Source organism: Ylistrum balloti, unplaced genomic scaffold (genome assembly GCF_031769215.1).
Source record: "Ylistrum balloti isolate Yb309-2 unplaced genomic scaffold, AGI_CSIRO_Ybal_v1 Utg370102, whole genome shotgun sequence".
NCBI classification, from domain to species: Eukaryota; Metazoa; Mollusca; class Bivalvia; order Pectinida; family Pectinidae; genus Ylistrum; species Ylistrum balloti.
Window position 1 is genome coordinate 509,781 of NW_026782128.1, and position 23,727 is coordinate 533,507.

Consider the following 23,727-nt stretch of genomic DNA (forward strand, 5'->3'; position numbering starts at 1 on the left):
TTCTAATTGCTTGTTGATATTACACGTATATGATATTTGTATCTGAAGGCAGATGGAGGGGATTCAAGGGTTTTATGAAAGCTGATGTTTCTTATAGGAAGTTAGATCACAACTTGAAGTCTTTGAAGAAATAGTTCTGTATTTCATTCTCAATTTGGTTTTATTGCTGGAGAATGATGTATTCTAATCACTTTCTCAATAAGAAAGTGAGTGATAAGTTAAAAAGTACAGTGGTAGGGGTTTGATTGCACAGATGGAGAGAGAAAGTCAAAATAGTGAAACAGAGATGTAGAGAAAATCATCATTAAAGAAAATTCCCAGGCTGGTAAGTGGGAGACTCTGAAGACTAAAACTGCACAACCCCCCCCCCCCCCCCTCCCCTTTCCCACACCAATCGTCTGAGTTTCCACTCCCCATTGACAGTGGTCTGACACAGGAGTGCCGTATTTCAGTACATCAGATAAAATAGAGACTGATTTGACATGGCAGCTTATCACAGAGATGGAATACACACAGTGTACAAGTTTATGGACTAAAACAATACGAGCCATTCATAAATAGACCTTTCTACTCTACAAGTAAATCAATAGATGTTCCCTACCATGTAATGTATACCATATAAAGAGGTTACAGTCACAATTTAAAATCAATTTGAAAATTTGATATGTAATAAAATGTCACGAAGAAATAACTTTTATGCCCCTGTTCCATTTTATTGGGTCTGTATAGTCTTTCCACTTTCTAGATTTGTTCAGAGGTAGTGTTTGATTTAATGTTATAGACGTGTTCATCAATCAGAGGCTCAAAATATTTTGTTGGGATTGAAGGTCACTGTTACTATTTATAGAAGTTTGTCAGACATTGAAATTACAAATTTTACTGAGTTTAGACATTCATATCTTACGTACAGACATTTTTTCTAGTTTTAAAACATTCAAATAAAAAAAAAATATAGAATTTTAAAATTATCAATAAATATTTTCTATGAAAAAGGGTAAATTTGATATCTTGTTGCTAGGTTTTTCCTTTCTTAGATTCAAATATTTTTTCCTAATTTTGAGGATGTCTTGTTTACTGTAGTGTTAGGAGATTGGACTGTAAATGATCTGTTGCTGAGCTAACACATTTTACATAACTGTAACCCTATGTCCTAGGTGGAGAGATGTATGTTTTAAATAAAATTAACTGAACAAAACTAGAAAGGATTCAGCTGCCAAGTTATTGTGCAGTCAGTAGGTGAAAAATGAAAGTTGATAATTGGTGTCTAATTAGCAACAGTTAACAAAACTGTACCAGTAGATGAATTATTTGTGCATGTTTTGGTGAAGGTGCAGTGTTGATGTATAAACTGTATGTATGAGGCCGGTCCCTCCAGTAGACAACCCCATGTGTTTCTTTGCTTATGTAATTCAATTACACAGAAAACAAATTGTCAGACATTCTCCATATGTACCTTCACAGTATGGTGTGCACATGCTAGATCCTGGGACCTACTGTATAGATCCCCAGTCCTGAGTCTGCTTAAGAAAAGCATTCTGTATCACTGACTTCTATTAGATTTCAAGAACATCTAGAAAAGGACTTAAAGCTAGCTGGTACTCTGTAGAAGTGCTATCTCTGGGAGCATCGCTCAAACACCAGCATCAGGAAGGAGAATTGCCGCGCTGCTATCAGTGAGACAGTGTTGTCGGTAGGAGTGTTGTAGAAGTTTTAGTGTTGGGGAAAACCCAGCGTGGTCTGCATGTGTGCTATATATTGAAACACAAGCTCAGCTTCAGAAGCCACAGTGTCACTGGAACAAAACCGTTCAACTGAACCCACTTGAATTTCTGACATTTTAAAATTCTGTGCCATGAACTTTGATTATGGATGATGGATTTGTAAACATTAAAATTTTATTATGACAACAAGGAAGAAAATATTTCTGTCATAAAATAGGATGTATAACCTATAGAGATGATATGACCCAGAAAACTATTTGAATTGAAAAAAGAACTAGAATTGACAAACAGAAATCTATGATTGTGTCTTGAAATCTACAGTGTAATATTGTAAGAAAGGATGAAGAGACTGGGAGTATTTATAGAATACCTGCCGGATATTTGAAACTGTTCTAAGTACAGTTATGTGTTTGTTGTAATCTACTGTGTGTGGAACATCTCCTGTTTGAGATAAAACTCATACATATCTCCATTTGAAAGAATAAACACGGATTTGTGATTTGAAAACTGTGTACCCAACAGTTTCAATCATCATTGAAATAGATGCAGTTGTGATAACATTAAGCCCTGGGGTAATTTTTCAAGGTAATTTTTTCAAGTGAAGTTGTGCAAATGCAACTTTTTTTATTGGAATTGGCTTGATTAAGGAATATCTATAACATGTACTGAAGGTTTTCATGGGAATGTTTACATGTTATTAGATATGTGCTTGAGTATATTAATGACTATCAACTCAGCAGGATAATTTGAAAATCCATAAGGATTATCGTGATTGCCTCCGTGTGTCTGTATGTGGTTGTGATTCATTCGATCGGTGGATTTGCATAACGACACTGTGAGTGGAAGATAAGGTAAAGTTGTCATCTAATTCCATCTTTCTCTGGTAGAGTTTTGCACATATATGTCATAATTGTTGAGAAATTCTACTATGAATGGTACGGTGTTTAAATTTGAAAAAGTTGAAACAATTTATGGGTGTAAAGATATATCTGTAGAACGAGATGTAAGGGAAAAGAATGAAAGCAGAGGTATATTGCTATATAGGACCTGATGAGATTGTCATATGTTACGAAACAGCTGTTACAGCTACCAGAGTCACAAGACTCTGTGACAATGGGTACGTAGGCTGACTAAACACTATTACACATCATCTCCATGATCGCTTCATTGTATAAACCTACTGAATGGTTGTGGCCACAGGCACCTCTGGTTTGTCTCCTAAACACTATTGTGTAAACATCTATATTGATTTGGATCTTACTCCAAATGTGTAAAGCTGTATCAGCTTCATATTCCAGGTATCAAACCAACAAAAAAGATAAACCATGAGAAAAAAATCTAAATAAATGTCCATATATTTCAAATTTTAGGGAATTTTCTCATATTCTATCAAAGAATAATAGAGATGAGCTATTAGACTTGGAATTTATGGAATTTAGGATAAATAAAATGTTTAATGTTAAAAGGAAAGCTTGTTATGGGTAAAATATGATTGGGTCCCTGGTGCTCTGTATCTATTGTATATGGAGCCATCCTGCCAAGACATTAAGACTGGACCCTTGTTCCTTCCACCATACATCAGTGAACAAATCACTTCTTGTCCTGGCAAAACCATGTCTAAGGATAATTATCGTTTATTAACTATAAAAATCAATTGCTTTCATTGATTTTTTTTTATGGTGGAGGGAAAAACTCCCAAGCAAATTATGCTTTCCTGGAGTTTTAATAGAGCTGGTATCATGTAACCCCATACTGGTGAAAGAGGCAAAGAAGGGCTAATCATTTTCATTATTACTGTTTAAAAAAAACAGTTGTCATTATGATTCTGTTCTGCTCTGCTGGTTTCATCAACCCCTGCTATTTGATACTATATTTGATGTAGAAAATGTGCTGTTATAGCTGGCTGCTCGTATAAGGAATATAAATCAGTAATACTTAATTCTGAAGGGAATTTATCATTTGTTAAAAAAAACTTTTGCTCTGACAAGGAATCAATAACAAATTTCTGACATTGTTAAAGAACTTTTCACTAGGAATAAGTTAGTTATCTGTCAGTGACCTAATAAATAGTCAGCTGTTAGAGGTATTTGTCAGACGTCTCCCACAATAAGCCCAGGGAGTAAACATATGTAAATGTCAGGGGTGGGCTTATTGCAGAACAGGGTCCATGGTGACTGAGTGGTTACCCATGTTTATCACTAGCCGTCCATGTCTGGGTTGCAGGCCTACATTGGGTCATGTACTTGCCGCAGGTCTGTGGTTTATTCTTTGAAGCCCTGCTTTTCTCCAAATCTGACATGGCATGAAACAATCTTGGCTGTAAACAATAATAAACTACAGTAATTGTTATAGGACAAAAAATGTAGCATTATTTGTAATTCTAGTGAACAGAAAGAGATATGGATGGGCTTATTACCAGACGTGGGCATATTGCTATTTGAGTATGGTATCTATTACTTATGCAGGAGGAAAATTATCGTCACTTGTAGAAACTTTTGGGAGTAAAATGATTAAAAGGCTTTAAATTGAAACTGGCTACATGATTCTGACTTTGAGAGGGAACTGGTTAATTGTTTCTGACTTTGAGAGGGAACTGGTTAATTGTTTGTGACTTTGAGAGGGAACTGGTTAATTGTTTCTGACTTTGAGAGGGAACTGGTTAATTGTTTGTGACTTTGAGAGGGAACTGGTTAATTGTTTCTGACTTTGAGAGGGAACTGGTTAATTGTTTCTGACTTTGAGAGGGAACTGGTTAATTGTTTCTGACTTTGAGAGGGAACTGGTTAATTGTTTGTGACTTTGAGAGGGAACTGGTCACTTGTTTCTGACTTTGAGAGGGAACTGGTTAATTGTTTCTGACTTTGCGAGGGAACTGGTTAATTGTTTCTGACTTTGAGAGGGAACTGGTTAATTGTTTCTGACTTTGAGAGGGAACTGGTTAATTGTTTCTGACTTTGAGAGGGAACTGGTCACTTGTTTCTGACTTTGAGAGGGAACTGGTTAATTGTTTCTGACTTTGAGAGGGAACTGGTTAATTGTTTCTGACTTTGAGAGGGAACTGGTTAATTGTTTCTGACTTTGAGAGGGAACTGGTCACTTGTTTCTGACTTTGAGAGGGAACTGGTTAATTGTTTCTGACTTTGAGAGGGAACTGGTTAATTGTTTCTGACTTTGCGAGGGAACTGGTTAATTGTTTCTGACTTTGAGAGGGAACTGGTTAATTGTTTCTGACTTTGAGAGGGAACTGGTAAATTGTTTCTGACTTTGAGAGGGAACTGGTTAATTGTTTCTGACTTTGAGAGGGAACTGGTTAATTGTTTCTGACTTTGAGAGGGAACTGGTCACTTGTTTCTGACTTTGAGAGGGAACTGGTTAATTGTTTCTGACTTTGAGAGGGAACTGGTCACTTGTTTCTGACTTTGAGAGGGAACTGGTCACTTGTTTCTGACTTTGAGAGGGAACTGGTTACTTGCATTTGACTTTGAGAGGGAACTGGTTAATTGTTTCTGACTTTGAGAGGGAACTGGTTAATTGTTTCTGACTTTGAGAGGGAACTGGTTAATTGTTTCTGACTTTGAGAGGGAACTGGTTAATTGTTTCTGACTTTGAGAGGGAACTGGTCACTTGTTTCTGACTTTGAGAGGGAACTGGTCACTTGTTTCTGACTTTGAGAGGGAACTGGTTACTTGCATTTGACTTTGAGAAGGAATTTATTATTTTTGAATCTGAGTATGAATTTGTTCTTTTTTTTTTTAAAATAACAATGCATCTAGAAATAAGTTCTTTTATCAATCGTAAAATTTATTGTTGCCAAAGAAACAGGATTTATATGCTTTACATTTATTGAAGATCTGAACAAATGATTGATTGGTTGAAATGTTAGTGAGTTGAGCAGCCAGTATTTTGTAAGCAGGAATCAGGCTATCAGCAGGAATTGATAAAGAGGAATTCGTTATCACAGGGAAATTTGGTAAAATTTGAAGGCCTATCTTCATAGAGGTGTAATTTGCTAGGTCTATATAGACACAAATTGAGAAATGATAGGATTATGTGGAAATAATTAGGTAACCATGCCTTTCTGTAGGGTGTTTTGATGGACATTACAGATACAAGATCTGACGCTGCAGCTGCAGTTCCAAGTGTTTTGGGTTAAATAATATAAAAAAAGATATTCCTATTTTTCCATGGTGTGAAATCTTGTAATGATATTGATGAAATATTTAATTTTTCTTCAAGGATACTTTAGATATAAAATTTGTCCTTCATCAGTCTTTGCTGATAAAAAATACTGAAAATTATAAACATACTAGCCTTGATGTAATTGTGCTCCCACAATTTGTGAAGTTGTGGAAAGGCAACATATCTCATCTGTTCGAACCTGAATTCAGAATCATATACTTCATGAACTCCATTTTTTAACAGATTTTATAATGACTTGGTTCCAGAGGGTTTTAAAGTCAATATCATCATGACTGTTTATAAAATGTTTTATACACTGACAAATAATTACATGGGAACCCTGATATTCACATCTTTAAAATATTTTCTAATCTTGGAAAACAGGAAAAGTCATAAAATTTATTTAATCCTCAGTGCCATCAATTAAAAATAGAATAATCCTTAAAATTCATTATGGTCAAAGGAAATGTTTATTTTAGAAAATACAATCAGTGTGACTGTCAGAATCAAATATAAATTGTTTCTGATATTGAAGCGATTTTCTACACTAGTTAGATAACTGGTACCACTTCAGATCAACGTCAGCTTTGATCATCATTTCTAGCTAACATTTTATTTGGAGTTGTGTCCCATTTGCAAAGATAAAAAACAAATCTGACTTAAGACTTACTTTCCTTGGTGAGACATTCAACTCTTATTTCGATGCTTTGCCCTTAGAGTTCCTTAAGGAAATCGTTGGTAAAGTCAATGATTGGGCGTGATTAAGTCCTAAATTTCAAACCTGGTTTCTGAGTATTTCATTCTAGAATCCAGATATTCTGAAAGATATCAATTATAACTGCGTGAAAGTCATCAAAAGCTGTGATTTATAATGGAGTGCTGTAATGGTAATAACAAGGTATTATTTAAACAGAAAATCTGTGTGCTTCTGAAGTTAAAAAAGGTTAAAAAGAAGATAACACGTTTAACAGCAAATATTTCTAAGTTGTAAATCTGTAGTTTTCTATCTTAGACCTAAAGGTGGCATGTAAGATTGTTTGTCTGAACTTCAGCTACTCATGTAGGACATTTGCCAAATACCAAGAAATCCTACAGTTGTGTCAGGCTCCACGTTCTTCCAGGCATATTGCTTTCTGCCTGCCCGAGGTAACTTCTTTAAGATTAAATTTCATCCAGAATTAAAATTCACTATGAAACTATTTTGATTTTGGCTTATCCTTAATCTCCAAACTTCAGGAACTTGTCTCCAGACCAATCCAAGATCCCTAACTTTCCTGATCTGTTTTGTGCCTTAATAGAAGATTTCACGATGCTCAAGTCCATGTTTTATCTTTTAGTTTGAAATGTTGATATGGATTTGAAGATAAAACTCTAGTGTATGTATATACCGTAAAGTCATACATTTTCTTGGAGGCTTAATTTTCATGGTTTTTCAAAATGATATTATTTCATAGACTTGATTTTATGGATGAATAAATATGAATTAATCTTCGTATGATTATTTTAACACTTTGTGTACATATGACTTTGTGGATGAAGAAAAACCCATAAAATTAATAAGAATAAAACCACCATGAAGATTGATGATTGTACAAAAATACCTTTTACAAGTTTAATCATATAAGAATGTTGTATGACAAGAAGATATGAATCCTTTTGGAGTTAGGAACATGAGGATTAAGTTATTGTTCCATTTAGTGTGATTTGTGTGTTAGATATCTTTTCTTTGTCAGGGGCACTGAAGTAAGTTATGCGATAGAAAAAAAGGGGGAAGTTGATATTATAAACAGGTTAGAAATGTCAAGATTTTAAAGAGCTTTTGCCTGTATAGATATTTTCAATTTTATTGTAAAAGTGCATTTGATAAACTTGAAAAAAGATATCAAATTTTTAAGGTGTCAAGTGTAGGGATATCAAGTGCATGGTTTGGTGTTCCCCAAAAAGTTTTTTTTTTCTGAAATTGAACAATGTTTACAGTAGCAGCTTCTTTTGTCAAGGTTTGTAATTACAGGCCAATTTACATGTTAAAGCCACATTTCTAACATAAACAGTAATGTACTTTTATCGTGAACATCATACTTAAAATCCAGGCTGTGAAAAGCCCAGACAATGGAAAATTTAATCCTCCAGGGGTCCTTTCTCCTTTAAGCATGTCGATAAACTGTGTGAGGAAATATGAAGCGAACATTTCTGATATGTCCTGAACTTTTTCTATGTGGCAGATTTGATTTTTTATTGTGGTACAAACTTTGTTGTATTGAGATGTCCTTTGGCCTATGTCATGATCAGCGAGCATGTTAGAGGGGCCAGTGCTGTGATCTATTGTTCGGCCAGGTTTTGTGAGCTCCTATTTCCGAATCTGTCTCATTTTATAGGAAGTATGTACTTTACTCACAGTTCCGTTAATGCTGTGGACATGAATTATATTCTCTTTACTGAACCATCGACAGATGTTTGCTGAAGAAACCCATACATTTCTCCGACATTTCTACCAATACTAGATGAAGTACATACTGCTGATAAGGTACTTTTAACTACAGATACGTATCTTTATTACAGGTGTATTACTCCGAATTTTCTTTTTCATCTGAAATGATGTTTTACATTCTAGAGAATTTTGTTTATTTTTATAATTGATAAAAAAGATGTATGAATTGGGTTTTATAAGAAGAAAAATTTCATGAATGTCTTACCATTGGGCTGCAACCCTAATCACCAGTTTGCAGATGGGTATTGTATATTTATATCTATTTGGATTTGAGGCTATGAATGTTTATTTTCGTTTGCTTATCATAACTGGGCTGTGATCCTTCAGATATTTCCAGAGTAGCTACACTTTTTCATACAGAAGGATGTACAACATAGAAGGTTTAATAGTATGATACCGGCTTATCGTCAGTGTTTCAGACCTACAAACCTTTTTAATGATGTTTATGTTGGGGCCACTGTCTTATATCTCTTTTTATAGTGGTTTAAAATCTCTTCCTATCATGGAGCTGTAAGTGCTATTTGACTTCTTTTCTGGTTACGTTTAGACCTCTCTTGACTATGATATATTTAGTGATTATACAAAGGTGTTTTCAAGGGCTCATATGAGTGCAAGAAGTGATGATAATGATGATGATCATGAACTTTATAGGCAGGTGACCTGTATATGAAGGTTATAATCAATTTGAATTGCATGATGTTAGGACCTGAAATCAATGGCCTTTATAGACAGGTACAGATTGGCCTTACATACAAGTTCTATTACTACCAATTGTAATACAATGTTCCAGGTAAATAAAAGTGGCCTTTATACACAGGTATTTGTTATAGTCATCCATTACATAACCACTGTGAATTGTACAGATATGTAAGAATCTGAAAATAAAATGGGGTTTCTATATAGCTACTAGTTTTCCTGTCTGTAAATCCATTCTTGTAAATCTGGGTGTGTACTGTAGCCCTGTTATACTTGTCTATGTATTGTCAGGCTTGCAGACGTAGCCATTCCCGACGTTGTGACACAAACATCTTCTACAAAACACTCATTCTATTGATTTGGAGTAAAACGGCAGGATTGATTGTAGGTAAAATATCCTGATTTGTCTGATGTCTGTCCATTAAAACTCCTATTTGAAATTGATCTCATCTTCTCTCAAAGCTAAACTTTACGTAATTGTCTTGTTTTCTTCTTCAACTGATTGTTTTTACTTAAAAGTTTTAACACTGGGTTTTGTCCTCGTCTGATAGATATTGAATTGATGGGGGTTTGTAGTGATGAGTTAGTTAAACATTGAGCTATGTTCACCTCTGATAGTTATTGATGGGGGTTTGTAGTGTTGAGTTAGTTAAACATTGAGCTATGTTCACCTCTGATAGTTATTGATGGGGGTTTGTAGTGTTGAGTTAGTTAAACATTGAGCTATGTCCTTGTCTGGTAGATATTGATGAGAGTTTGTAGTGTTGAGTTTGTTAAACATTGAGCTATGTCCTTGTCTGGTAGATATTGATGAGAGTTTGTAGTGTTGAGTTTGTTAAACATTGAGCTATGTTCTCGTCTGGTAGATATTGATGAGAGTTTGTAGTGTTGAGTTTGTTAAGAGTTAAACATTGAGCTATGTTCTCGTCTAATAGATATTGATGGGGGTTTGTAGTGTTGAGTTTGTTAAACATTGAGCTATGTTCACCTCTGATAGTTATTGATGGGAGTTTGTAGTGTTGAGTTTGTTAAACATTGAGTTATGTCCTTGTCTGGTAGATATTGATGAGAGTTTGTAGTGTTGAGTTTGTTAAGAGTTAAACATTGAGCTATGTTCACCTCTGATAGTTATTGATGGGGGTTTGTAGTGTTGAGTTTGTTAAACATTGAGCTATGTTCACCTCTGATAGTTATTGATGGGGGTTTGTAGTGTTGAGTTAGTTAAACATTGAGCTATGTCCTTATCTGGTAGATATTGATGGGAGTTTGTAGTGTTGAGTTCGTTAAAAGTTAAACATTGAGCTATGTTCTCGTCTGATAGTTATTGATGGGAGTTTGTAGTGTTGAGTTTGTTAAACATTGAGCTATGTCCTTGTCTGGTAGATATTGATGAGAGTTTGTAATGTTGAGTTCGTTAAAAGTTAAACATTGAGCTATGTTCTCGTCTGATAGATATTGATGGGGGTTTGTAATGTTGAGTTAGTTAAACATTGAGCTATGTTCTCGTCTGATAGTTATTGATGGGAGTTTGTAGTGTTGAGTTTGTTAAACATTGAGCTATGTCCTTGTCTGGTAGATATTGATGAGAGTTTGTAGTGTTGAGTTTGTTAAACATTGAGCTATGTTCTCATCTGATAGTTATTGATGGGAGTTTGTAGTGTTGAGTTAGTTAAACATTGAGCTATGTTCACCTCTGATAGTTATTGATGGGAGTTTGTAGTGTTGAGTTTGTTAAACATTGAGCTATGTTCTCGTCTGATAGTTATTGATGGGAGTTTGTAGTGTTGAGTTTGTTAAACATTGAGCTATGTCCTTGTCTGGTAGATATTGATGAGAGTTTGTAATGTTGAGTTCGTTAAAAGTTAAACATTGAGCTATGTTCTCGTCTAATAGATATTGATGAGGGTTTGTAGTGTTGAGTTTGTTAAACATTGAGCTGTGTTCTTGTCTAATAGATATTGATGGGGGTTTGTAATGTTGAGTTTGTTAAACATTGAGCTATGTTCACCTCTGATAGTTATTGATGGGAGTTTGTAGTGTTGAGTTTGTTAAACATTGAGCTATGTTCTCGTCTGATAGTTATTGATGGGAGTTTGTAGTGTTGAGTTTGTTAAACATTGAGCTATGTCCTTGTCTGGTAGATATTGATGACAGTTTGTAGTGTTGAGTTTGTTAAACATTGAGCTATGTCCTTGTCTGGTAGATATTGATGAGAGTTTGTAGTGTTGAGTTTGTTAAGAGTCAAACATTGAGCTATGTTCTCGTCTAATAGATATTGATGGGGGTTTGTAGTGTTGAGTTCGTTAAAAGTTAAACATTGAGCTATGTTCTCGTCTGGTAGATATTGATGAGAGTTTGTAGTGTTGAGTTTGTTAAACATTGAGCTATGTCCTTGTCTGGTAGATATTGATGAGAGTTTGTAGTGTTGAGTTTGTTAAGAGTTAAACATTGAGCTATGTTCTCGTCTAATAGATATTGATGGGGGTTTGTAGTGTTGAGTTTGTTAAACATTGAGCTGTGTTCTTGTCTAATAGATATTGATGAGGGTTTGTAGTGTTGAGTTTGTTAAACATTGAGCTGTGTTCTTGTCTAATAGATATTGATGGGGGTTTGTAATGTTGAGTCTGTTAAACATTGAGCTATGTTCTCATCTAATAGATATTGATGGGGGTTTGTAGTGTTGAGTTTGTTAAACATTGAGCTGTGTTCTCGTCTAATAGATATTGATGGGGGTTTGTATTGTTGAGTTTGTTAAACATTGAGCTATGTTCTCGTCTAATAGATATTGATGGGGGTTTGTAGTGTTGAGTTTGTTAAACATTGAGCTATGTTCTCATCTAATAGATATTGATGGGGGTTTGTAGTGTTGAGTTTGTTAAACATTGAGCTATGTTCTTGTCTAATAGATATTGATGGGGGTTTGTAGTGTTGAGTTTGTTAAAAGTTCAACGTTGAGCTATGTTTTCGTCTAACAGATATTGATGGGGGTAAGTAGTGTTGAGTTTGTCAATGATGTTACTAAATGGTTGCCAAGGGCATAAACGTTAAATCTTGGAGGTAGCTGCATGAGGCAAATGAAAATTGATTTTAAAAAAGGAAACCATTTGAATGTGCTATATCAGGTATGGTAGTCTAGCAGGACATGGGAGACAATGAGAAATGAGCCATACCTGATATGTTGTGAATAGATGACAGAGTGTAGTGCAAATAACGTTCTGAGATTTATCTGCTAATACTTAACCATGTTTCAAAAGATGTAACAACTTCTTCAGCAGAAATTACATATGATCCTGAGGTGAATATGTGGGCCACATACTTTGTCTTACATAAATTGGATTATGATCTGTCTCTATTACAGAACACAGTAGCTGGGAATCGATACCAGAACATTTATATCCAGTGTTGCAGGAATAGCACAATTGACATTTAACAAAGTTAGTATCTCTAAAACCATTTTTGCTGACTTTTCAAAATATACATTATTAGGTTTGCACTTCAGATGTGTGTGCATATTTTGGAGATAGAATCAGGGCATGTAGTATCTGATGGCAGTGGAGATCAGGGGCTGATGTGGTGCTGGCGTGTTGTGTCATCTTTGCCAATTTCATCTGACGTTTGTAGTGGCATAATTGTCAGTCCAATAATGTGTGGCTGTGATAGGCATCGAGGGGTTGTGGAATACATAACATGTATTACATCATCAGAATTTGTTGCCATCCATTAAGCCAATGACAAAGGAAAGTTTGTATATAAAGGATATAGTTTAATAGTCTATACAATAAGGGATGTTGTGGACTAAGACATAGGGGAGTAGACTACAACATACTAGATCATTGTTCATTGAACTAAAGGAAAATTCTATCAGGAACGTGTAAATAAATTCACCATTTTGACTGAAAATGACATCACCAGAAAAATATGTGTACTATATATAAAATGTAACTTGCATTGAAGTTGTAGAATTATTCTAGATGTTCAAGATAAACAAAATGTTGTGTCTGTTAAGTGAACAACTTATCTGTAGGTTGATTGTGTAATATGTACATCTCTTCCTTAATCCTGGATTAGTTTATTCAAGTATAACATAAGTACAGTGTTTTTTTTTCTCTACTCCATACTAGCACTAGTGATGAATTTCATAATTCATTCCCTTGTTGAGATTTTTAAAATTGATACGTGTGAAGTTCTGTCAATGTTCCTGAGTCGAATTTCTGCTCAGTGCCATATCACCAACCCTGCATTTTCTGCCCAGTAACATCACCAACCATGTGTTTCCTGCTCAATAACATCACAAACCCTGCATTTTCTGCCCAGTATCATTACAAACCCTGTGTTTTCTGCCCAGTATCATCACAAACCCTGTATTTTCTGCTCAGTGCCGTATCACCAACCCTGCATTTTCTGCTCAATAACATCACAAACCCTGCATTTTCTGCTCAGTAACATCACAAACCCTGCATTTTCTGCTCAGTGCCGTATCACCAACCCTGCATTTTCTGCTCAATAACATCACAAACCCTGCATTTTCTGCTCAGTAACATCACCAACCCTGCATTTTCTGCTCAGTAACATCACAAACCCTGCATTTTCTGCTCAGTGCCGTATCACCAACATTGGATTTTCTGCTCAATAACATTACCAACCCTGTATTTCCTGCCCAGTTACATCACAAACCTTGTGTTTTCTGCCCAGTAACATCACAAACCCTGTATTTCCTGCCCAGTTACATCACAAACCCTGTGTTTTCTGCCCAGTCACATCACAAACCCTGTATTTCCTGCCCAGTAACATCACAAACCCTATTTTTTTCTGCTCAGTAACATCACAAACCCTGTGTTTCCTGGTCAATAACATCACAAACCCTGTGTTTAGGTAACTGTAGGAACATTAATACCAGACAGAAATAGATATAGCAGATTTCATGGCCCAATATTGTTGTGTGTTTTATATAGAGGAGGGAGAGAAAAAGGGACCACGATTACACCAGACATCATGTTATCATCTCGTATTATCTCCCCTTATTGGCCCATTTCACCTCAGCATAAGTCATCTGGGGAGTCAGGAGGCAGACTTCCTACTAGTTATTACTACCCTGTTAGCCTGCAAATAATAAAAACAATATCTTAATGTTTCCTGATATATCACGATCACGGCATAGGTGTACTTTCTATTATTTATCGTTTTCTGCAGGGTCTTTTTCGTAACTTCATCAGATTGCGTTGCTTTTTTCCTTGGCCTTTGCATATTTGCGGGACTGTCAGAAGATAGCAATGTCTGAACAGAATCCAATAGTCACTGATAAGAAATAATCAAAGAAGTCATGCTGAATACTTTCATAAATCACTGTAATGGCTTTGACTCCTTGTTGTACTTAACCTTTTTATAGATCGGTGGAAAAGGAGATCCGACATAGATTAGACATGTCTATAGTTGCCATTAAAGGTCCAACAGAAATGGGTATATTTTGTGATCACTGGATTATCAGTATCAGAAACCCCTGCCAATGTTGTACATTTGTATGTCATCACCATCCAATTATATATTAATGAGATATAGTGATGTCTGTGTACAAGAATTTAGTATCAAAAGGAAAGCTTACCAATTCTATCCAGGAATGGCATTGGGGTAAAGGATCGCTGTTGGTCAGTATTAGCCATTCGAGGAGCAATGGACAAATACTGACCAAAGACAGTGACCATCGGTCATATAATGATGGGATATGTGATGTACGATTGAAATGTTTAGATAAGGACCATCTCTCCTCGTAAAACGGAATAAAAAAGCAATGACAAGAGGTCATTGTTATACTTAAATATAGAATCCCACATTGACAGGGGATTCTAGGTCATGTGATCATAACGGTAAAGAATTCATACTGTAACAAGTCAAAGGTTATACTAAGATTTAAGGTTAAGCTTTGAAGCTGTTTTAATATGAAGTCATGTCTTAAAAATTATGGAGATTTTTACTGTTAGAGGTCAAAGGTCATATTAAAATCTGTGGTGTCCAAGGTCAATTATGAGTTAATCAAAACTGAAGGAATATTGTAGAGGTCAAGGTCATCCAGACAGGGATGGTTTATAATGTAAATTTAAAAGGTCAATTTGTAGACTTACAGAATCACGTTCATCATTTCAATATTGTTAATATTATACATATTCATATACATATGAAGTCTTTTTCTGTAGTTAAATAGTGATACATACCAGAGTGAGTTAGTGGTTTTGTTTGTAATGTTTTGTCTCAGTTTTGTTGAGAATGTTGTGAAAATCCACATGTTTCATGGTTCACAGATTGACAGGACTAGCTGTGACACCATTTTCACTGCTATCCTCCTGCGTTTTGACTCCAAGGCTAAATTCGCTTCCTAGGGTGACATGGTCGGGTTTAAAAAAGGATGCTGGTGTCTAATTAACACTTTACATAGATCTAAGCTTGACAGTATAACACATTGATTTTATTAACTCGGCTAATGTGTTAAAGCCAGCTTGTCTATAGAAACCTGTGGGAAAATACTGCACGAAGAATATGAGAGAAGTTACTGTAGGGCGATAAATTGTTTTAGATAGAAAGTGGGGAAGTGGTGTGTAACCGGGTTTATGTTCTTATATAACTGTAAGGAGTCTAAACAAAATCAAAAGATCCTTCTTTATGGCAGATGAAGAATCTGTTTGAAAACGTCTTTATGATACCTATAATATCTTTTGTTTTCAGTATTTCTTATCTTTAATTTTCTATCCAGCTCATTTCCATCTCTCTATCTCTCCCATAATGTAAATTCTTTCCTCTTTCTTCCTCTAATCCAACCTAATATGCTGCCACTTTAATCATTTCCAGTTGTGTTCTTATTAAAATTTTCTGAACCATGAATTTAAATGATGTGATATCCAATAAAAAACCTATGTCTGGTAATAAGCCCACCCATCTTTATTGTTATTCAGTAGAATTACAAACAAGTCCCATTTCCTAGTCTTGTGATAACCCCACCCCTGATTTTGATTCAGAAGTGATGTGTTGATTCTGGCAGGATTCATCACAAGATAAATACGGTATATACCAATTTTAACCTAACAGGGTGTTTTTGTGGATAACTACAGCAATCATCCCATATATGATCGCCCACTTCCTGTCATTCTAAACAAGCCCTAAATTATTGATCCTTTAAAGGGATTGTCTATCACCATCTCTCATAATGACGAAGATGATTGTATGCACCATGGTTACTGCGAGCTTTATTAAGATCAGTATTGAAGATCATGTAAATATTTGCTATCATTAAGATCTGAGGTACCTAGACCAACATTCAAAAATTCTTTAATCCTCCATCTTAATTAATGCTTTAGCTATTAAGGCAGGTTGTGATTATTTTAGAAGATTCTTATTTTAAAACTTCAAAAATTGATAAATCAGTATCTTTCCCTATGTATTTGATTTAGATTTCATGTAAAGATAAAAAATTTCCTGTGATTTTGTGTTAATCATTGTATGAACAGCAGATAGGCGACTGGGATGGTCCGATACACCTATTGCATAATTCCACAAAAACCACAATAGGTAAAATGCTCCTATATAGATTACTTGTGTACTACAGATCTTACGGTGAATGGACGTATACCAAGTGTTTTATCACGGCTGTTAAAGTCATTTATTATCTATCCCATAATGCCACAGAAAATCAATTTTTGAGTACTTTAATCGGACATGAGGTACATTAAGTCATGTGTATCCGTTGATTGAACAACAGAGAGAAATCACGACGTAATGAGGAAATTCAGTTGTTTTATACCTGAAAATGATGTTGAGACTAAAGTGGCAGATAGAAATACTCACGGTGGCCCGCCCAGGAAGAAAGGTTGGCTTTAATTCACTAGATTTAAATCCTGCAACGGATTTTCATTCATAGCTGTTACTCAATAGTAAATATGTGTGTCCCTATTTCTCAGGAAGATATACTATGTAACTCTGCTTGCCTGTGTTCAATGTATTCTTTCTATGGCAGCACTATTCTTATGGTTTTATTGACATTTGACATAACACAGCTCTACCACGTATGTTTACATTAAACTGGAATAGTGGAAACATGTTATAACAGTCTGTGTTACAATACACTGCCCCTAACCTAAAATGTGGGATATGCTTTCATCAGTGTTGTCTACAGAAATATTTCTCTTCTGAAATTCTGTATTGAAAGAGATAGAAACTATCTTAATATTTAACATTCCTTCTTCGTCTAGATGTTGGTCTGTTTGTCTATCTATCTGTCTGCTAGTGCTCTGTATTCAGTATTCTCAACTCACTTATTTCTCCAACTGTCCATCCATCTATCCAACTGTGTTGTTTTTCTGCATTGATGGAAATGAAAAAAAAAAACCAACTCAATATTCAACATCTTTACCTCAGTCTGTCCATCCATCTCTGCTTGTATTTTGTACTGAAGGTGATTTAGAAAATGTCCCTCAGTCTACCGGCTGTCTGTCTGTTCATCTGTCTGCTGCTACTCTGTACTGAAGTAGAAAACTGTACATGACACTTCTATTTCATTTCATTGTCTGTCCATTAGCCTGTCCGTCTGTCCATCTGTCTGCTGCTACTCTGTACTGACGTAGAAAACCGTACATGAAACTTCTGTTTCATTTCATTGTCCATTAGTCTGTCTGTCAGTCCATCTGTCCACTGGTGTTCTGTACTGGAAGAGATAAAACCAATCAAACAAGAAATTTCCTTATATATTTTTTTTGTCCATCTGTCTGTCCATGTGTCCAATATATTCCTTGTTATGGGTGCAGTAACAGTATTTTGCGATATGTTTTATTGAAGTTTTCCAAATATATTTTCCTTTGGCTATTTCAAAAGGAGAGTTAGGATGTAAATAGAATTATTCAAGGTCAAGGTCACTGTTACTTATAATAGAATTAACTGGGAGCATTCATTATGAGATACATGTAGAAAGGAATTAGTCAATACTTGTTGACAAATAATAGATTTCTGACATTTTGCTGGTATGTAGAATCTTAATTTATATTTCAATTGATTTATATTTCATTATCCTTCAATAAACACAATCCTGACTTTGCATTAGAGTTTATGTTTTGACGACATGGGTTTTTTGTGGGATAAATACGGTTTGGTATATTATATATAGATATAGTATAAAGAACACATGTCATTAGTTTTGATCCTTCACACTTTATGGAAATATTTCGTAAATCAGTGGAGGAAGAACTTATCCAGTCTATTGGGGCATTTGTAGGTAACACAACCTCAACCCTCAGATTCTGAAGGTGAGACCTTATCTTCTGTACAATTTGACCCATGCTTCTGAAAAATTTGACCTATATCCACTTCCCTCTGAGAAAATGGTGTTAACATGTTGAGATTCACAGGTAGTACCCCAGGGGTAATGTTTTATCAGCTCATAAAGGACAGGTGTTAACTAAGGCCGGGTGATAAGGTATTGAGCTGTAAGTGTGGGTGTCGGGCAGGTGTTTCACACAAACACAGGAATACGGAAGTTATTGTAGGAGTTAACTTACAAATAACTATAGTTAGGCCTGTGGTTTACTGACAAATGTGTTACAACATACATTTGATGTGAGACTTGTTGGTGTAAAATTGTCATATCAAGTTCATGTATTTGCTATATTTGATCGTAAAGTCAGGAAAAAGTATAGAAGGCATGATTCTCATTTCTGTCACCATTTATACTGAATCAATCCAGCATAAAGTTCATGTATGTGCTATATTTGATCGCGAAGTTGAGAAAGTGTTTAGTAGGCAGGATTTTCTGTTTTGTCATCATTTGTATTAATCCAGAATAAAGCCCGCATGTAGTAATAAACTAGCCCACCCACACTTATTGAAGAATCCAAGTAAATAATGGTGTATCATTGTTCTGTAATAGGCCCCTGGACTAGGAGAAATATGGTATATTGTGATTTCTGTGGGAGATGTCTAGAGTGGTTCTGTGGCTGTATATGTTCTGAAAGATGGTACAGAAGATTGTAGATTTATTTAAAGGTGTGGTTATAACTATAAACAGGATCAAAGTTCATTTTAGAATGAACATTCAGTGAAAATGCATTATCTATAAAGATGAGAAATTTACAAAATTTGCATGGTTTTAAGAGATGTTTTTTTCTGTTTGAAAGGCTTCATTGTAAGAGTAAAGATCATTTTGGAGAGCTAGGATATTGTAGAATAGAAGCTTATTTTTCCCCGCTTTCACCGAAACGGGGGATATTAATTTGTTTTTGTCCATCCGTTCGTCTGTCACACTTTTGTTTCTGTGTTCTAACTTCCCCAAATATCATCCAATTTGGGTAAAACTTGGTCAGCAGATGCATCTTGGGGTCATTAAGACTGAGTTTGACTATCAATGTCATCTGTTAAAAATTATGCATACTAATGAGGTATAATTTGATTTCATTGATCAATATGTTTGGAAAGTGGGGGATATAAATTCCATGAATTTGCTTGTTTTACAATGACTTTTGGGACTCAAATATTTGAGTTCTGGTCTCATGCTTTTCATGTGAAACTAAATGAAATTTTGAGATCTGATTATATCTCTTTGTAACTAGACTCATAAAAATGTTGGAATGTGTGCTCTGGAAATACTGTCTTATTGGACAGCTGTTTTGATTGGAGAAATTTAGTTGGAGAGGTTGTCCTTAAGGAGAGTTGGTTTACTGCAGATGTTACAAGTCTTGTTGGAATATTCAATATTAGTCTTATCTAAGTGGTGATCTTATTGGAGCATAAGTCAGATTAGACAGTTTGTCATAGCTGAGGTCCACTGGAAAGGTAGACTTTTTTTGGGAGAATGAAATTGCTTTGGAAATATCCTTTTAGGAGATGTTCTTTAAGAGAGGTTGCTTTGTATGGTTATGACTCAATAATGCTGTCATGAAATACAGTGTTGACTCCAATGATATCAATGAATAGTGATATATGGGCATGAGTCTACAATTCCACTTCATTATAAACATAGAGGTTGAATCAACCTGACATCACTGTGTTTTAAATTAATTAAAAGTAGTCTAAACAACAGCGTCTATGTATTTACATAGGGGAGACCTATATTACATTACTGTTAAACACCGTCTGTGTTGGCTTCTCCCTATAACCTTGCAGTGTTATGTATTCGGAAATTAATTAAATTTTTTCTGTCTGTAATATTGTCAGAACAAATTACTTTGTTTGATCAAGCCTGTGTGGAAGACCATGAAAATGTCATAATGTGGCAGTAAGCAAATTTGCTTACAAAGCAGTTTGCGTGTAAATTAGGGTTTCTATGAGACAGCGTAAAATTTAGAAATATAACGATAGCACATACAAGAGGCTTTGACATGCAGTGTGAAATGTGGGGTTTAAAGTCAATATTGGCCATTTTATTGGGAGAGTCTGCGAGCAATAATATGTTTTTCTCCCCATGGATTGGTCAATATATTGGCACGGCGTATGCACACAGATGTTTTATTGTTGAAATTGGACATGTTATGAGGTCCTATGGTAGAAAATGTTCTATTGATATGAACGCTGCACTCATTAAATTTGATAAAGGAAGTATCTGATGGAATATTTTGATGCTGGGGGAGATGTGATCAATTAGTTATCTTTAACTCTGTGTGATTCATTATTTTACGGAAATTCCTTCCGAAAATTAAAAATTTTATTTTTTTCCGATAAAGTTGGAATTTTTCTTTTTTAATATCAGGCCAATGAGTTTAACATGTAGCATATTTCACTAATTACTTACAATGTTACCATATTCTGTAATAAGCCCACCCAATGTTTGCGAGGTTTTAGATTTCAAACCCATTCCAATGAACATACAATAAGACGGAGGGCAGTGATCATTTGCTATCAAGCAATCTATTGACTTGATCAAGTTCTGTCTTTAATGATTGTTTAATTAGAAAGACGGAGAATAAAATCTTGTGCGGAATTGTGAATTACTAACAGTAACAAAAGATTTCTACACTCATTATTTATTGATTTGTTTTCTTTCGGATTTATGTTTGTCAACATCTGCCTACCTACCTCAAGTTTCGGACTGAATTTGATGTTTTATATGTGACTGGTATATTCAAATCACTTTTATGTGAAGTAGATAACGAACATTTAAAGGTAAATTGGCTAACTTGCCAAGTTTAGGAGGAATAAGAAAAAATTGGGCGGTACAATATTTTTAGGCAGTCAGACAATACTTCAGCTTCATGGCAATCAACTTAAGAACAAAATGGTAATTAAAGTCTTAAAAAGCTTTTAATCAACATCTGTTGTTACTTAAAATCACTATTGTAGGTATTTTTGTTTGACATGTTGTGGTTTCGGGCAAATTTGATGTGATGTTTTACTAGCCAGCCATTCCATGTTTTGTGGTGTAGCTTTAATATATGAAATATTAAATGAAAATAGCAATGTCAATAAAATTACTTTATAGTTAAAGGTATTTTGAAAGTATACCAAGTGAATGCAGTATAATGTGCAAAAAGCTCCTCTGATGTTGAATGCTGGGTGTTTGTGGTTCTGTAGTTAAAGCTTTAAGTAACATTGCATGTGTATAATTAGTCACAGAATTATGTATTGTACAGATATGTTGTTTAACTGTACTTTACTGTACAGATGTTTTGTTTACTGTACTTTACTGTACAGATCTTTTGTTTACTGTACTTTACTGTACAGATCTTTTGTTTACTGTACTTTACTGTACAGATCTTTTGTTTACTGTACTTAACTGTACAGATCTTTTGTTTACTGTACTTTACTGTACAGATCTTTTGTTTACTGTACTGTACAGATCTTTTGTTTACTGTACTGTACTGATCTTTTGTTTACTGTATTTTACTGTACAGATCTTTTGTTTACTGTACTTTACTGTACAGATCTTTTGTTTACTGTACTGTACTGTACAGATCTTTTGTTTACTGTACTTTACTGTACAGATCTTTTGTTTACTGTACTGTACAGATCTTTTGTTTACTGTACTGTACATATCTTTTGTTTACTGTACTTTACTGTACAGATCTTTTGTTTACTGTACTTTACTGTACAGATCTTTTGTTTACTGTACTTTACTGTACAGATCTTTTGTTTACTGTACTTTACTGTACAGATCTTTTGTTTACTGTACCTTACTGTACAGATGTTTTGTTTACTGTACTTTACTGTACAGATCTTTTGTTTACTGTACTGTACAGATCTTTTGTTTACTGTACTTTACTGTACAGATCTTTTGTTTACTGTACTTTACTGTACAGATATTTAGTTTTACTGTACTTTACTGTACAGATCTTTTGTTTACTGTACTGTACAGATCTTTTGTTTACTGTACTTTACTGTACAGATCTTTTGTTTACTGTACTGTACAGATCTTTTGTTTACTGTACTGTACAGATCTTTTGTTTACTGTACTGTACAGATCTTTTGTTTACTGTACTTTACTGTACAGATCTTTTGTTTACTGTACTTTACTGTACAGATCTTTTGTTTACTGTACTTTACTGTACAGATCTTTTGTTTACTGTACTTTACTGTACATATCTTTTGTTTACTGTACTTTACTGTACAGATATTTAGTTTTACTGTACTTTACTGTACAGATCTTTTGTTTACTGTTATTGTTCAGCAATAAGCCTTTACTAGCCCGTAACCTCTCCTTTATACATATATTTGTATGAATTGCATTGTTTTCTGTACAATCATAAAACCAATACTTTTCCATTGCCTGTAATAAGCCCACCCCCTAGACTTTGAGTAAGAGGTAATGTGTTGTCTTCATGGTCTCATCCCTGGATGATTATTCAGCTGATTTGTTGATATTGTGATGTTATCACAGATCTAATGGATCCAAAAAGTGATGAATCGAATTACGTAGTTATAAAGTCATTAAGAAATGAAAGGATTGTATGGATTATGCCATTATAAAGTATTTGAGGTATTAAAGTGTTCATATTTAGGTTATAATAACAGAAATGATATCAGTTGATGTTTTCTGTACTTTCAGGTCTTCTTAGAGGATCAGTAGTTGGTCGGCCTCGTCGGGTTGTGTCACAAATCTGGGACAATGTCAAACACCGAAAGTATCTACGCGCAAAGAAGAGGCAGTCACTTCCGATGACAGGATTGATGCCGTTTGACCCTCTCATGGAGAAAGAAGAAGACGTGGACAAAAAGATGATTGACAGTATTTCAGGCACTCGGGTACCCATGACTGCAGAGACAGAACCCGATGCCAACCACTTCGACGACACCGCCGATTGGGCCCAGGTTTATAAATATTTTGAATGTTTTGTAATCCTATATTTTCGATAAAAATTTTAAGATTCTGTTATAAATTTGAAAGATTTGTAAAGCTTTTGTGGGAAAGTTTATTGTTTTTAATTTTATCACTTAATAAACTGTTTACCCTTTTTGACCTGAACACGAGATTATAGTATTAATTTCTGGATATTTTTTATCATATGTATCTACAGTCGAAACTCGTTATCTCAAAATACAGGGAACTGTGGAAAATATCTTGACTTATCCGAATTTCGATTCAAACAAAGTGTCCAGATAAGGTTGACGATATCAGTTTCTTGACATTATTACGGAAAAACAACGTACTTAGCTTCAGGTCATATTAATATGAATTTATTA

The 23,727-nt window shown here is 34.8% G+C and overlaps 1 protein-coding gene across 1 annotated transcript in view; it reads left to right on the forward strand.

Annotated features, from left to right (window-relative positions):
• LOC132550045 (uncharacterized) overlaps nt 1–23,727 on the forward strand; it is a 138,049-nt gene that overhangs the window by 76,621 nt on the left and 37,701 nt on the right. Inside the window, exon 15 of the mRNA XM_060214043.1 lies at nt 23,093–23,355. Within this exon, the coding sequence (XP_060070026.1) occupies nt 23,093–23,355 (263 nt within the window). The remainder of the gene's footprint in view (nt 1–23,092; nt 23,356–23,727) is intronic.